Source organism: Phyllostomus hastatus, unplaced genomic scaffold (genome assembly GCF_019186645.2).
Source record: "Phyllostomus hastatus isolate PE091 unplaced genomic scaffold, TTU_PhHast_1.1 phas_scaffold_1674, whole genome shotgun sequence".
Taxonomy (NCBI): domain Eukaryota; kingdom Metazoa; phylum Chordata; class Mammalia; order Chiroptera; family Phyllostomidae; genus Phyllostomus; species Phyllostomus hastatus.
In genome coordinates this window covers 21,692,865-21,709,683 of record NW_025334011.1, presented here as the reverse complement: position 1 = coordinate 21,709,683, position 16,819 = coordinate 21,692,865, and the positions used below count along the sequence as shown (strand labels likewise).

The 16,819-nt window shown below is 42.0% G+C and overlaps 1 protein-coding gene across 2 annotated transcripts in view; it reads right to left on the bottom strand.

The window, feature by feature from the left end:
- Window positions 1-15,564, bottom strand: part of RSU1 (Ras suppressor protein 1) — a 186,979-nt gene extending 171,415 nt beyond the window's left edge. The window contains exons 1-2 of one of the 2 annotated variants that reach the window (XM_045857949.1): window positions 15,400-15,564; window positions 15,053-15,164 (exon numbers count right to left, since the gene is read on the bottom strand). In XM_045857949.1, coding sequence (XP_045713905.1) covers window positions 15,053-15,161 — 109 coding nt within the window. In that variant the 5' untranslated portion in view covers window positions 15,162-15,164; window positions 15,400-15,564. The remainder of the gene's footprint in view (window positions 1-15,052; window positions 15,165-15,399) is intronic. The other variant, XM_045857948.1, reaches the window with a different exon arrangement.
- Window positions 15,565-16,819: the final 1,255 nt, after the last annotated feature.

Here is a 16,819-nt window from a genome sequence, read left to right as displayed (position 1 = left end):
GTAGCTTTTATTGCAGTTGTTATAATTGCTGTTATTAGCTACTGTTGTTAATTTCTTACTGTGTCAATCATTAAACTTTATTAGAGCTATGCATGTCAAGGAAAAAACACATATAAAGGGTTCGATACTGTCTGTGTTTCAGGCATCCACTGGGTCTTGGAACGCACCCTCTGCAGGAAAAGGGGGATTTCTGTGTATGACAGGCAAAGGATAAATGTTCTTAATACATAATGATTTTCCCTATTGGTAAAGTGAAAAAAAAATACGCCGCTCCTCAAATACAGGATAATGTCAGTAGTATCTGGTAGAGTCGACACTCACGAAGGACAGTTATGATCAATAGTTAGAAAATTCTGCATGCGCTCAGCCAACACACGGGCCATTTTGAAGATCTCACTGGGGCAGCTCTGTGGGGCGGGGGTTGGGGGTAAAGAGACTAACGGTCTTTGGGGGGTGCCGTGGAGGTGAGGGTTTGTGGGTACCATCTAGGTTATGTTCATTTGCTGGATCTGGGGAAGCAGCTGGAGCAGGATTGTGGGGGGAGACATCAGGCCAGGAGGAAATCTAGGGAGACCCTGCAGCTGGTCAGAAAGAAACCACCCCATTTCTGAGCTGGGGGCAGCTGAGGAGTACCAGTCCATCAGACTAGTTAACTAAGACTGGAGAAGGCAGCACCTGGGGGTCAGGATAGGGAATGACATGGGAGAGAAGCTCGAAGCCAAAGGTAACAACAATGATGCCCATGAGACCAAATCATGGGTGCGGGTGAAGACAGGAGGCACAGAGGTTCTCGAGTACTGTAGCTGGTGGCTGCTGGAGGACTTCCAGCTCTCTGAGCTCCAAGAACCACCTCTTGTGCAGGCAGCAGGTCCAGATTCCAACCTCCCTGCTTCTGAAGGGGGTGTGCCTTTCCAGAGAAACACAGGCTCTACGTTGAGGTAAGAGGTGTGGAGGGAGGCAGAGGCAGAGGTGGAGAAAGGAGAGAAATGAGGAATCAGAGAGAAGTGCCTAACAGCAGACCCCAAGAAGAAAACAGTGCCTGCGCCCACCAGCTGCCTCATTCATCTCCAGAGCTACATGGGAGCCAAGAACGCACTGTATTGTTTGAAAAGGAAAGCATGACATTTGATACTGTTCACGCCCTCATTTAAGGAGAAATATGAACTTATAGACTAATATCCCTTATATCCTTAGGATACCTTAAATGCCATACAGTGGGGCCATTTGTGGATATTTGTTTGCTGTACTTGTTTGGCCAGTAAAGAAACAGGGTCAGCACGAATCAGTTTCTTGTTTGAAAACAGCTTTCAGAGAATTCTCTGCTCACTAGACCCGAAACCACGGGCAAGTTACTCCATCTCTGTGCCCCATTTTCCTCATTTAAAATTGCAAGAGAGAGAGTTAAAAACAGTACTATCATATGAGGTTATTATGAGGAGGAGATGAGGTAACAAAGTTTTGAAACTGTGCCAGCCACATTTTAAGAATTTGGTAAACATTACCTAGTATGTTATTACCTTACTTTATTTTAATGTTTTTGATTCTAATGAGTGATTATAAAGTGCCCAGCATAGCATATTGATGTAGCAGGCACCACACAAATACTAGTTCTTTCTTATCTTTTTTAAGATTTGTTTCATAGAATTGATAATTGAATTCAGACTTGCATATTCAAAATGAGGTAATTGCGCTCTAGAGAATCCAGTAATTTTTATCAGGGTCATGTGACTACAATCTGGGCCTCAGGCTCTGCTCTGAGTCACTTTATGTAACTGTCATATTTCATTCAAAATAGAAAGAAATTTTCCCATTCAGGTTTATACTTGTTTTGTTATGACAGAAATTTCCACCATCTTGAAAAGAACACTCGACCCAGGTGTGAACATTTTTGTCCCATTTTGGAAAGAAGCAGCTGAAGATCTGGAATCTGGAAACCTTGGCTGCAGCCTCAGTTGTGCTTCCGGTATCTGTGGAACCTGACAAATCACTTTACTTCTCAGGGCCGCAGAGTTCCTTCACCTGTAAATGAGGAGTTTAACTTTTTGATTTCTAGGGTTCTACAACTGATTTCTAAAAATACACCTATTTCATGTTACACAAATAAAATAGTTTACGCAAGAAAAATTAGCCAATACAGACAACCCAAAGAAGAAGGAAGGGAAGAAGGAGGGGACGGGGAGAAAGGTAGGTAGGTAGATATAGAATAAAAGTGACTCCGGACCTTGAAGATTTTACTAACCCTGAGAAAACTTCCGAACATTTCCCCTCTAATGGGAGTTTCAATCAGCTTACCTCATTTACAGCACTTACATTCTAGAATGTGCCATGGCCTTTTGCTGCCTCCCTTATTACAGTTGTCCCCCTTTCCCACAGAGGATGCATTCCAAAGCCCCAGAGGATACCTGACAGCATGGAGAACACTGAACCTTATACATACTATGATGTTTCCTACACATACATACATATATACATACATACCTATGATAAAGTTTAATTTATAAATTAGGCACAGGAGAGATTAACAACTATAATAGTAAAACTTATAGTTTTACTTAGTAAAAATGTTGTAATTTTACTAAATAAAAATTATAACAATATAATGTAATAAAAGTTACATGAATGTGTGTGTGTATGTCTCTCTTTCTCTCTTCAAAATATCAACTGCACTCTCAACTTTTCACTTACAGGAAGCACTTAAGGGCTTCTCCCTGGAACCCATATATCTAAGTTGCCAGCATCACTACTCTTGCACTTTGGGGCATTAATTAACGATTACTAGAACACAATCACTGCGACACTGCAACAGCAGACAGGGTAACAACAGCTACTTAGTGACCAACAGGCAGGGAGCACGTACAGCATGGAGAGAAGCATCTCCAAACCTGGAGGACCTGGAGACAAAGAGATGATCCAGGTCCAGGGTACAGAGGAGGGAGACGGCAGGAGATTTCTTCACAAGACTCAGAAATGCAGACCATTTAAAGCTTATGGACTGTTTATTTCTGGAGTTCTTCATTTAATGTTTTTGGACCAAGGATGACCACAGGTAACTGAAACCACAGCAAATGAAACCACAGATAAAGGGGGACTACTGTGAGTTTCAAATAGTTCACCCATTTTGGTGATTCTTCCCTTCCATTTGAAAAAGTATGCAAGACAGTACTCCATGACCCAACAATTCTTCTCCTAGGTCTACAACCAACAGCAAAGAATCTATGTGTTCACCAAAAAGACATGTATTCTTGAGTTCACAGCAGCACTATCCATAACAGGCCAAGCCTAGAAATCACCCACAAGCCCGTCAACAGCAGATGAATAAAAACCTGCTGGAGTCACTCATTGGTTCTACAACCAACTTCACAGCATGAATGGATCTCATGAACACACTGCTGAAAAAGAGAATCAGACACTCAAGAGTGCACACTGCACAATCCTTGTTTTAATACATAAATATAGGCAAAACTAATCTATACTTTCAGAATCGGGACAATCACTGAGGACAGTGAGTGGGCAGTGCAGGGACCCTGGGTGCTGATCATGTTCCATTTCTTGGTCTGAAACTACAGCAAGCTGTATTGTCACATATACACTTATCCATACAAATACCTCAAAGTTTTTTTGAAGTAGATTTTTTTTTAAAGTATGTGTGTTTTTTTGTTTTTTTTTTATATTTTATTTATTTATTTTTTAGAGAGGGAAGGGAGGGAGATAGAGAGAGAGAGAAACATCAATGTGCAGTTGCTGGGGGTTATGGCCTGCAACCCAGGAATGTACCCTGGCTGGGAATCGAACCTGGGACACTTTGGTTCCCAGCCGCGCTCAATCCACTAAGCTACGCCAGCCAGGGCAGTATGTGTGTTTTGAAAAGAGGGTTCCCATGTTCTCAGCAGGAGCGCAGGCGGGTCCACCTCTGTGGACATCCATGAACATGTTCCTAAATCCATACAGGGTCATTAGCCCACACAAGCAGATGCCACATCTTCTAGAATGGGCTCTGTTTGCCAGTAGGCACTCAGGGCACACTTGCTGAATTAGCTGTTTTACCTCTGTATGTGCATGAGCCTGTCAAAAACGTCTGTGCCATAAATAAGGCAGGGTAGCACAAGCTAAGAACACAGCTCCTGAAGTCTGACTGCGTGGGCCCCAATCCTGGCTCTACTGCTTATTAGCTGTGTGGTTTGGAGCAAGTTATGTAAGCTCTAGAAACCTGTTTCCTCAGGTAAAAGCTGGAAGATGGGGTGAGGGGGATGATAATCATAATGAAACTTCGAGGTGTGAAAGAAATAACCCATAAGGGGAACTTGGTACAATATCAGGCAAACGGCAAGCATGTGTGTTTGTGCATGTATGTGCATTACTGCACTCCATGTGTATAAGGCATTTTAACTATATTAGCTATGTGTCCTTCTAATAAACAATGCACAAGTTAAAGAATACAAACATATAACAGGTTAAATAGGTATCTTTCACACAGCCTGAAGACTTAAATATTTATAGCTCTAAAAAACCAACTTGCACAGGAACATTTGCAAGATAATCTCTTGTATACTGACTGAGGTTGCAAACCATGTTACCAATCTCCAGTCTCTGCACTGTGCCTTAAAAAAAGCAAGAGGCTAAGACCCCTTCCAGTTAACTATGTGGTATGATAGATGTCTTTCATTTGGCCCTGTTTACCCTTAAAACTGTGACCTGACATATTTTTCCATGTATAACACGCTCCCATGACAACATACATCCATCTTTTTGTGCACATTATACACAGGATGATTGTATCATTATTATACCCATAGTACATAATCATTATACCCATGTATAATGTGCATCCTTATTTTCCCCTCAAAAATTGGACAAAAAAGTGTGCATTATACATAGTAAAATACAGTATTGAGTCCAAAGCAGTAATTAACAGATATGCAGAAAAATATATTAAATGAAAAGGCTTTTTATGAAGTACAAGTGAATTAAAACTAACGGTACCATTTCATGTGATTCAGGTTTACTCTGGTATGACATATGGCCCAATATCTCTCAGACACAATCGTCTCCAACACTACACTTCATAAAGTGTTTGGAGCTAATGTTCTAAGTTTGAAAGTAGAAAAAATGAATTACTATAGAGTGTAAAGACATCTTGTATCTGATTGTTCAATTCAGTTATGATTAACAATCTTTTAGAAAACCATAAGGAAAAGGGGATGGTACACAGTTAACATTGACTAGATAGATAATAAGTTGCTTCTAGCACTTTCCTCCATAGTTAAAGCTCCGCAACAATGTGATAAACCTAAATTTCCAGGCTGCAGGCTGTCCAAATAATATATTTTATTGGCCCAGTGTTTTCAAGAATTCTGAAAGGAAATGTCTTGAGGTAAGGGCTGCTGGCCCAGACAGCCCCGGAATTCCCACTCCTCAACATCTGAGCCAGGCCCCTGTTACCGCTTCCAGGGTGGGACTCAACACAGCACAGTTATTAGAGAACAAAGGTGTCAGATACACTTAAGGGTGACCTCTGATTCTGCCTCTGTATGATGCCAGGATTTACATACTCTAGATAAACTTTTGCTTTCTCATCCATAAAATGCTGCACCAAAGGGTGATGGTTTAAACGCGAGAAGCACCTACCCTAGTGTAAGCACTCAAGCATAAACCACTCAGAACCTCTAATTAGATGTGATGGGCTGAAATGTAGTTCTTAAGATTCCTATATTGAAGCCCTAACCCCTGGTATCTCAGAATGTCACTGTATTTGGAGACAGGACCATTAAACAAGTGATCAAGTTAAAATGAAGCCATTAACATGAGCCATAATCCAAACCCACTGGAACCCTTATAAGACAAGGAAAGTGGACACACAGAGAGACACTTGGGACATACATGCACAGAGTGAAGACCATGTGAGGACACAATGAGAAGACACCATCTGCAAGCTAAGGAGAGAGGCCTCAGGACAAACCCGCCCTGCCTGCATCTTGATCTTAGACTTCCAGCCTTTCAAACTGTGGGAAACAAATGTCAGTTAAAGTCCCTAAGTCTGTGGTATTGTGCATGGCAGCTTAGCAAACCAGTAATTATTATATTATCACTTGTCTTTTTGGCTTCACCCGCATCTCAAATCCAAAATACTCTTTCACACTGTTAAACATCACACGTTGATGAAATATGCCTAAAGGGGAAACAGCAAATTCCATTCACCCATTTTCCATTGTGAAACTCATTAACTAATCAGCACCTCTCTATTCAGAAGCCTCAGGACCTGCAGCAGAGGCTTCAGGCCCACACTGCAGTTATGAAATACCCCGGTATTAAAGACGCTTTGGATCAGAGAGCCTGTGAGCTTCTTAGATAAAGTGCCATAAAAGATAATATATCTCTTTACTAGAAGAAAGAGTCATGACCGGCACAAGGAAGCAACTGCCCAGGCAGGAGTGAATGATGTAAGTGTGGACTGAGGACATCTAAGGAAACCGCAAAGGCTCAACACTGACCCCTGCTGGTCAGGCACTTGATCTACATGGCCTGTTCCTAGACCACACTTTTTTCCTATTATTTATTTAATTTACTGAGGTGACACTGATTTCCAAGATTATATACCAGTAGGTTTCAAGTATACATTTCTATGACACTAGATCTGTATATGGCACTGTGTGCCCACCACCTTAAGTCAAACCATCTCCCAACATGATATATTAGGTGCCCCCTCCACCCCTTTCCCTCTTGCAACCAGCACAATGCTGTGTCCATGAGTTTCAGTTTTATACCCCACGTGGGAGTGAAGTCATATGGTTCTTAGCTTTTTCTGACTGACTTATTTCACTTAGCATGATATTCTCAAGGCATTATACCACAGAGATAATCAAAACAGCATGGTATTGACAGAAAAACAGACAGAGATCAATGGATCAAAAATATATCAATGGAACAAAACTGAGAGCCCAGATATAAAACCACAGGTATGTGGGCAGATAATTTTCAACAAAGCCAGAAACAAACAATGGAGAAAAGAAAGCTTCTTCTCTGATCATTAGGGACATTGATCATCTTTTTATATGTATATTAGCCATCTGTATGCCCTCTTTGGAGAAGTGTCTATTCAGGTCCTTTGCCCATTTTTTTATTGAATTTTTTTTGTGGGGTGGAGTTTTATATATTCTTTATACATTTTGGATGTTAGCCCCTTATCAGAGGTATCAGCAAATGTTCCCCCATTTAGTGAGTTGTCTTTTTGCTGATGGTTTCCTTTGCTGTGCAAAAACTTTTTATTTTGATGTAGTCCCATTTGTTCATTAGTCCTTTTGTTTCCCTTGCTTGAGGCGATATATCAGAAAAAATATTGCTATGAGCAATGTCTGAGATTTTACCATCTGTTTTCTTCTAGGATTTGTATGGTTTTGGGTCTAACATTTAAGTCTTTAATCCATTTTGAATTTATTCTTGTGTATGACATAAGAAAGTGGTCTAGTTTCATTTTTTTGCATGTCTCCATCCAATTTTCCCAACACATCACACCTGTCATAATGGCTATCATCATCAATAAATCAACAAACGACAAGTGCTGGTGAGCAGTGGAGAAAGGGGAATGAACCCTTCTGCACTGTTGGTGGGAATGCAGACTGATGCAGCCACTGTGGAAAGCAGTGTGGGGATATCTCAAAAAATTAAAAACTGGAACTGCCTTATGACCCAGCAATTCCACTTCTGGGAATTTATCCAAAGAAACCAAAACACTAATTCGAAAGAACATAAGCACCCCTGTGTTCACTGCAGTGTTATTTACAATAGCCAAGATACGGAAGCAGTCCTAGTGTCCATCAATAGATGAGTGGATAAAACAACTAAGAGACATTTATATAATGGAATACTACTCAGCCATAGAAAAAAAGAGAAAATTTTACCCTTTGTGACAGCATGGGTGGACCTGGAGAACATTATGCTAAGTGAAATAAGCCAGTCTGAGAAAGGCAAATACCATGACTTCACTCTTACGTGGAATCTAATGAACAAGCTGAACAAGCAAAACACAGACAGACTCATAGACAGAGAGCAGGATGCCAGCTCTGGGGAGAGGTTAGAGGGTGGAAGGATAGAGGAAAAAGGACCCATGGACATGGACAACAGTGTGGGGATGGCAGTGGGCAGGGTAAGGGGTATAAGGAGGGAAAAGGTAATGGAAAAAATACAATAAATTTTTTTAACTCAAAAAAAGAGAAAAGAAAGGCCTCTTCAATAAATGGTGCAGGGAAAATTGGAAAGCCACATTTTTATGCCCCTGAAAAATAAAAAAGTAAATCAACCTGCACAAACTTGCTACTCAATGGAGCAACAGGCCTTTATGTGATGTAAAGGAATCGATTCTAGTTTTTGCTTTGTAACAGTAGATCTCTTGTATATAGATCAGACTTCTTTAAATCAAGTTCATGTAGATTCATGAAAAAAGGATCCAGGATCTGGCTTCCCATTAGTATCCATATCAACTCCAGAACTGAGTATCACAATTAAAAGCTGGCTATAATGGTAAAGCAACAGGTGTTGTTATGGTTTCTTATGATAAAAATCTAACTGCTTCTGATCCATTAAATAGTTTACAGCTTTCTTAATATAGCTAATGTTAATTTATCACTAGATAATTTAAAGATTCAACAGGGAAGAAACTCCCAAAGACTCACCTTAGATAGTGCCCATCACAAAAACAAAAGACATTCACTGAATAGCTGTTGGATGACATATGGTACCTTAATAGTTGAAAAATTGCCAATAGTTTTCAAGCTTGATGTCGGTCATTCTCAAGAGACACAAGCACACTACAACTAAAATCCTGTGAAACACACTGCTGTCCCCCAGCCGCCTCCTGCGCTGGCCACAGCTCTAAAGAGTGGCCGTGTGTGTGAGGCCAGTTTTTCCTCCCAGCCCCGCCCAGCGACATGCCCATGTGACTTCTGGAGAAGCCTCCATCTGTGAGGAACAAGCACTGGGTGCCCAGACAGGATGAAACGGTGAGACGAGCAGGTGAAGACCACAGGAGAAGTGCCACTACCAAGAATTCAAAAAACTGCATATTCTGTACAATCACAGACAAAACAGAGTTGAAAATGTAATAGTGAATATTAAGACTAATATGGGCCATGCGATAGACTGAATGTTTGTGTATCCCCCTAAAATTCTTGCACTGAAATTGAACCCCCATTTTGTGATGGTGCTAGGAAGTGGGACCTTGGGGAGGTGATGAGGTCATGAGGGTGGAGCCTTCATGAACTAGAGATCAGTACCCTAAGACCCCAAAGACACCCCTTGTCCCTTTCACCATGTGAGGACACAGTAAGGAGATGGCTATCTCTGAAACAGGAAGTAGGTCCACACGAGACACTGAATCTTACTGGACACCACACCATGCCTTGATCTCACACTTCCAGGCTCCAGAACCATGAGCCCCCCAGCCTGCAGTATCCTGTCACAGCAGCGCGAATGAATGAACTGAGACATGCAGGTGGTACACTGGGCACTTTACAAATGATGACTCAGAACAATTCTATGAGGTAGCTGCTCTTACTACTTCCATGGGCCTGTACAGATGAGAAATCTGAAGCTCAGAGAGGTTAAGTGACCTGCCCGAGGTTAGGCCACTAGTAACAAAAAAGAGGCCACAGATGAGTAGCACTGTCAAGTGAAATGTCAAAAGTTTGAAAAATTGTAAAAGGCCATTCATTACTAGTTCAGTTACACCAAAGGGGTCACAGTTATTTCTCTTTCCTACCTGGATGAAACATTTTCAGATATTACTCTGTCCTAAAATCTAAAACTGAAAATTGAACAGTTCTATCATGTCCCTGATGGTTGTAACCTGTTCTCTCTCCTGAAAGTGAGGGAGAAGCCTGTGGCGGGGGGACGGAGACTACGGTCCCTCACCTGTGCTATGCTTTCCACCCTAGCTCACCTGAATTCTTAACCAAGGCAACAGCATTCTTCTTCAATCAACTTTCCACAAGCACAGTGCCAAGTACACAGATAACAGAAGCAAGCACACCAGCCCAAGGGGCACTTAAACCAGGCTGGATGGGGTGTTAGGGAGCTCCTCAGAGGAGGTGACACAAGAGTTGAGTCATGTGGATGGACAAGTCATTCCTTCTTTAATTAGCTAGCTTTAAGTGACAAGGGAGGGGGAGAGGGTTGGCTAGAGAGAGAAAAGGGCTTCCCAGGCCAAGATACTGCAGGTTTCAAAACACAAAGGTGGTTCTTTAGATTCCACGTATGAGTGAAATCATATGGTGTTTGTCTTTCTCTGACTGGCTTATTTCACTCAGCATAATGTTCTCCAGGCCCATCCATGCTGCTGCAAAGGGTAGAATTTTCTTCTTTTTTATGGTTGAGTAGTATCACATTATGTAAATGTCCCATGATGAACAAACTGAACTAACAAGCAAAACAGAGACAGACTCATAGAGAGCAGGATGACAGCTAGTGGGGTGGGGGGAGGTTAGAGGGTAGAGGGGTCAAGGAAAAAGGACTCATGGACATGGACAACAGTGTGAAGACTGCAGGGGCTAGGGGGTGCATAAGGGGGTTAGATGGTAATGCAAAAAATAAAAAATCTTAGGAAAAATACCACAAAGATGGCCCTATACAGACAATTTAGAGAACTAAAAGTATCACAATAAAGTGAGACATAATCTTTTGCTGCTGGAGGGTCTTTGCCTTCAACCTGTAAAACACGTAACACATATGAAGTGCAATAAAACAAGGTATGTCTGCAACTGATAATTCCGAACAGAGGTGATTAGTTCCTCCCAGATAACAACCTGAGAGTATTTTTGTGGATTATTTTGTAGGGCCCTTTAGAAAGACCACTTTCTCTGAAGCAAGTTATTTTTCTTTAAGATTGATATGAAAGATATGTTAGTGTAACCTGAAAAAAAACTGATAAAGGCCTGAAGGCAGTAAACTTGAAGAGATTAAAACGTCACAGATGACTTAAATAAAAGAAGTAAGAAAAGTCTTCCAGGCTGCTGATGGGATTCTTGGCTCCTGGAAGCTGATTACAAGGCCCTTTAAAAGTGCCTTTATCATCCAGGTGAAGACAGCTGCTGTGTGGAAGAGTTTCGGCAGTAAAATTTTTTTAATAAAAAGAAAAAAATCAGTGTCATTACTCTTGGAAGTTTTAAGGAGAACATGTTTGCAGATTACATATCACATAGAAAAAAAATGAAGAATAACAGCAATCTAAATCTGTAAGACTCCTAGACAAAAGCACCAAGCCCGCCAGGTCCCAACAAGCCCCATGAAAACATCAGCCCGGGACAAAGTGCCTCGCTCAGTGTAATTAACCATGACTTTCTTGGTTCAGGCGGCTGTGGTGGAACTGGTGGCATCTAAGGCTTGTCAGGCTCCATCTGGAAATTCCCACTAACAGTTAACATTTCACGTGAATACACTCAGTAGCAGGCATAGTGCTCAGCAGTTGACATTTTGGGTTGGCCCAAAAGTCCATTTAGTTTTTTCCATAAAAGACACATTTTTCATTTTCACCAATAAATAACTATATTGATTTGGTTATTTTGAGCATGTCAGTTATCCCCCGCTATTGGCTTCTAGAGTGAGTAGAGGCCAGGGCTGCTGTTAAACATCTTCCAATGCATAAGACACAGCCCCACCACAAAGAATTGTTTGGCCAAAATGTCGTAAGTACCAAGAAACTTTGCAAACTACTTTTGACACGTCCAATCAGTCACAGCACATTCTCCACAAACTGCACAAATCTTTTTTTGTGTTTCAGTTGCATTATTACCTTTTCTGAAATAATAAAGCATGATACACAGAAAATGTTATGTATTTTCTTCCATCTTCAATATTAAAATGGCTGCACAAAAATTCACCAATTTTAGTAAGTTTCTTTTTAAATGCACACTGATATGACAGCTGTTACAATACTATCTAACAAAATTGTTTCAAATGAAGTTAAAGACAACTAAACACTACCAGAGTCATATAAAAAAAACAAACAAAGTTTTTGGCCAACCCAATACATCGGTGTACTTTGCACTAAAACAATCCTGTCAAATGGGTAGTTAGGTCTCCATTGGACCTGAGGAAACTGAGGCTCAGAAAGGTTAAGCAGCCTCTAAAGTTTCACAGCAGTTAAGTAGAAGATGGAGACGCTGAAGCCACTCTGTTCAACTCCAAGGCCCCCCTCATAAGGACTGCACTCTTCTGCCTCTCGGGGCAGGATGTGACCATATTAAGAATCTGGCAGAAAACTCTAGAACCGTCTGCTGGCTGTCTCTGGCCTAGGAAGTTTTCTCCATCAGAAAGCTTTTGGTACTTAAGCTCCTGAAAACATTCTTTAAGGCAATTCACTGTCTCAGTGCTGTGCTTATAAGATACAATTCTCCCAAGCAGAAAGATGGACATGTCACATGATGAGAATAAACACAAAACCTCCACTCTTATCTTCAGAACTTAATTTTTGCTTATCTTTTGAGAAACGGAAAAACAAGGACAATGAAGGGAAAGTATGAGACAAAATAATCATTCTCAGTCCATGCAAATGAACGATTCACCATGTTTAATCCCAACACTAATCCACAAAACCTAATGATGACAGTTAAAATGGTATAAGGAATATGGGACTTCATAAACTACAATTAATATAACAATACTAAATATTTTGATATGTAAAATATTAAAATATAAATAGTAAGCATTATGTGCACTACTGATATATGAATTCCAGTTGAGGAATGAGCTTCTGAAGGCATTCTGGAATCCTCTAGGCTTCAGAAGTCCAGCAGCCAGGGAGTTACAGCCACTCCTTGAGTCTACACATACCACAGAGGCCAAATTCACTTCACTGAATTTCCCCATAAGCTACTTCTCTAGGAAAATGTAAGAATATCCTTACTTTTCACCACCTCATACTACACCGGAAACGTCCTTTTCAGGAAGCAAGTGACTATCTTTCCTTCTTCAATAAAAGCCAAGGCCTCAAAGAGATAATACAACTAAACGGAAATAGCTATACCATACTACAGAAAACATCCTCTTCTAACCCAAGAAGTATTAATATAACGTTCTTCTGCCGAAAACTACCTCTTCCTTCAAGCCCATGAGAAAAATGGTGCCAAGGAGAAGACAGCCTCAGGCCAAGAACACAGCAGAGCCAGGCCTTCTCCTGGACACTCGCTCACCATCTCCCCTCTGTTGCAGCAGGATCACAGTGGAGTCAGGCAGGGGCAATTCGGGCACACATCCAGATCTACAAGTGCCAATTCAGTACCAGAGACATCTGTTCTGGTACTGCCACCAGGAAACCATCACCACTGAGAGAAGCCAACACACACCACAAGACTGAGATGCTAATCAGTACAAAGGTAAACTTAATGGCAGGTATATTCCTAAGAGTGAGCAAATGCAAATCACTTATAACTTTTCATCTCCTTTTCAGAGGCGGGAGGCACACCAATGGCACCAACCCCAACCTCTGTCCCAGGAACAAACCATGGAGTCACAGTCAATCTGACTCTTGTTCTCTCCCGGCTTAACAAGCCATCATCTCGGATGGTCTCCTGGACCCCTCCCCTTCTTCTCCAGGGTCACATCTGGGTCTGGATCTCATTAATTCACACGCCTAATCTGTCCTTCTTTCCTTCATCCACCACACATTTTTGAGCACTACTGTGTTCCAGGCAATATTATAGAGAAGACAAATATGAATATTGCAGAGCTTTGCCCCTCCAGGGAAGAGAGACATCTACATTAAAAACACATTACAATCCTGTGTACCAACAGTCATGAAGCAAGGGGTGTCCAACTTCATAAAACAGAGGTTACCTACTATGACAACTTGATACAGACAGAGGCTTTACCCAGGTTGCTTGTGATAGCTGAGCTGACTCTTAATAAAAGGAAAAAATATTTTGGGTGGAGAAGAGCAGAGAGGGAGGAGACAATACTTACAAAGACATGCAATCCTGAAGCGTGTGCCCTGGTTTTGGAAGGTCAGTTAGGTAGAATGGCTGGGATACTAACTGCCTGGAAGGGATGGGAGCTAAGGCAGCTTGTGGTCAGATTCAGGGAGGCCTTCCAAGTCACGTCCAAGAAACTAGAACATTACTGTTGGTAATGAACTATAAGTGTTTAAGGGAGAAGGTCCAAACTAAAGGCACATTCAGCCTAAAGAGTGTTTTGTTTCACCTTTAAAAAGTGTTTTTTCAAATATTGAAATTAGTGGCCAACTTCTAAACACTAGTAAATTTCATCTAGGTACCTGGTTTCTTTAAAGAAAAAAAAAAAGGAGGGGGGCAATACTGAACCAACATCTCCAGGTGGTAACAATTGTTTGGATCTGAGTGGCAGATGGGATACTATTAAGAAGTTCATAACCATCCTCACCTGTCCCCCACAGGCCTTTGAGTTTGTAATCCCTGGTTTAAAGGACAAAAACCACTAAGAGACCTGTGTTACTGAAAAAAATAGCACTGAAAGTAACAGTGATTAAATCACGGGGGCTGTAAAAATGGAGGCAAGAGGGAAATTTAGGAAGACATCACAGTTACCAAGTTGGATGTAACAAAAGCCTGAACTAGAGAATACTGACCCAGAAAACGACAATGAGTCAAGAAACATTTAACGTGCTCCAAGCACAAGAACACTTATCACACACCATTTGTGTGACATTTATTCAAGGACCAAAGACTATATTATAAGAAAAGAAGAATGATTCAAAAATGATTTTCAGTTAAAAAATAAAGTGGCTATTAGGTAAACTGTATGGACAAAATCTACCGGAATGCCGTAAGTCAGCATAAACAGCTGCGCAGGTACTGAGATACAGCAGCAAGGGTCTGTGTGATTCCTGCCCTGGCTCCCATAATTGTTTTCCAGCCAAAACAGACAAGTTCAGGTTGCAAACTTTGTGAGCTAAGGTCTTGACAAGTGACGTCCACAAGCACAAAGTGGAATATAAACCGTTACAACCTCTCACACCATGACCGACAGTTCCTTGGAAAACTTAGAAGCCCTTCCAGCTACGCCAATGGGAAGGCCCTGCCCGAGAACTCACACAGGCCATTGACATCCAGCATGTTGGATATGCCGCGGTCACTCATATCCACTTCCGGCTGGTTCTTCTCCCGACTCTCTTCCACCAACTTTTTCAAAGACTTGGACATGATCTGTACCAAACGACAACAATACAGCACGTGGGTGAAGGCAGGAGACTGCGGGGACAGAAATTAGGCAACCCTGTCTGGCACTCTCGGTTTTCCCCTGGCCCTGGAAAGCGAGCATCAACTGGCAGGGTTCCGGTGCAGGGGGAAGATCGGAGTTGGGCAGGGGAGTGGGAAGGGTCCAGCATCCCTCCTGACGCCCGGAGGCATCAAAGTCGAGTGCAATGCCACACACACTCACTGCGGAGGGCAGCACCTAACAGGCTGGGCGGGGAAACGGCAGGCTTCTGCACCGTGCACTTCGTGAGTGAAAGATGCACTCCTCCGAAGCTAAACTGGAACTAGAACCAGGTACACGCCCTGTCCCAGCACTCCACGCAGGCGCATTCGGGGCCACGCTCAGCTCCACGCCCCGCCCACGTTCTAGCCCGACCCTTCCCAAATTAGGAGACCAGTTACTAGAAAAGGCCCTAGGGCGAGGCTCCGCCTATAACAGTAAGGGTTTGTAATTTTTTTCGGCAGAGGCTGGGGCGGGGGAGGCGGTTTGGCATCCAGACCCCGCCCCACCCTACTGTAAATTCCTCCGCCTGGAATCCGGCTATGGGATTCCGATTGGGCTGCGGTTTGTGCAGGCGCACTAGTGTTGGCGCAGACTCAGTTTGTAGGTAGAAGTGCAGAGTGGTGTGGGCGGAAGTGGGGCACCTTAGGAAGCGACTGTAGAGGGAGTGGTGTTCCTGGGGTTGGGTCCTGGCGAAACTGGAAGTAAACTTTTCTCGGTGTTCTGCTTCTATAGTTGTGAATGCACTTATTAAAAGTTGGTACCGTTAGTTCCAGATCTATGATTGTGCCTCCCGCTATACTATGAGCTCTTCAAAAACAACTACATGATGATCCGTGTGTCCCCAGCGCCCAGCCGTGGACCTCTCTCTGTCTCACAAGAAGAGGAAAATATCAAGATAAATAAATTCTCTTTTCTAGTACTACACCCAAAATTGTTTCACGTTTTATTTTGTGTTCTGGTGAATGATGATTTCATTATACAATTTTCATTGTTTACTAGCGTTTCTGATTTTCTTCTTGTAGCCGTTTCTACGATATCACTAAGATCTTGCCGCTTTACATTCCTCTCCATTTCTTGAAATCCAGTGAATTATTCTTGAAGACAAGGTTCCCACTAACTTATCGATCTTAGATTGATTCTTTCTGTCCTTCCAGCCAAGTGGTTATCTGATTTCACTTGGTTCCTGGGTTTTGACGGACATCTCTTTGTATACATCTTGTGGAAGTACCTCTGTTTATTAAATTATGTTCCCCCAAATATCCCTTTTTGTGTATGTTTATGTAGTTCTTTCCCATTCTTCCTGCTGTAATTCTTTTTCCATCTGACGATTCTTGGTTGCCCTTTCATATTCAAGCATGAAGGTCTGAGCAGATTTTTCTAGGTAGCTGGTGTGTTTGCTCTAAGGTTCATGTGCATTTGTTTCCCTCTTAGTCAGCATTAATTCTCCCGGAGCTGTTTGTTAAATTTCTTTAGAGGTGAGAACCCAGTATTATGCCTGCAAGTAGTCACAAGACTGTCTTTGCTGGTAGAGGGAAATGATCAATTGTGAGCACCAGCTAGTACTGTTCTATTATTTCTGGGTCATCTCACAGACCCATAT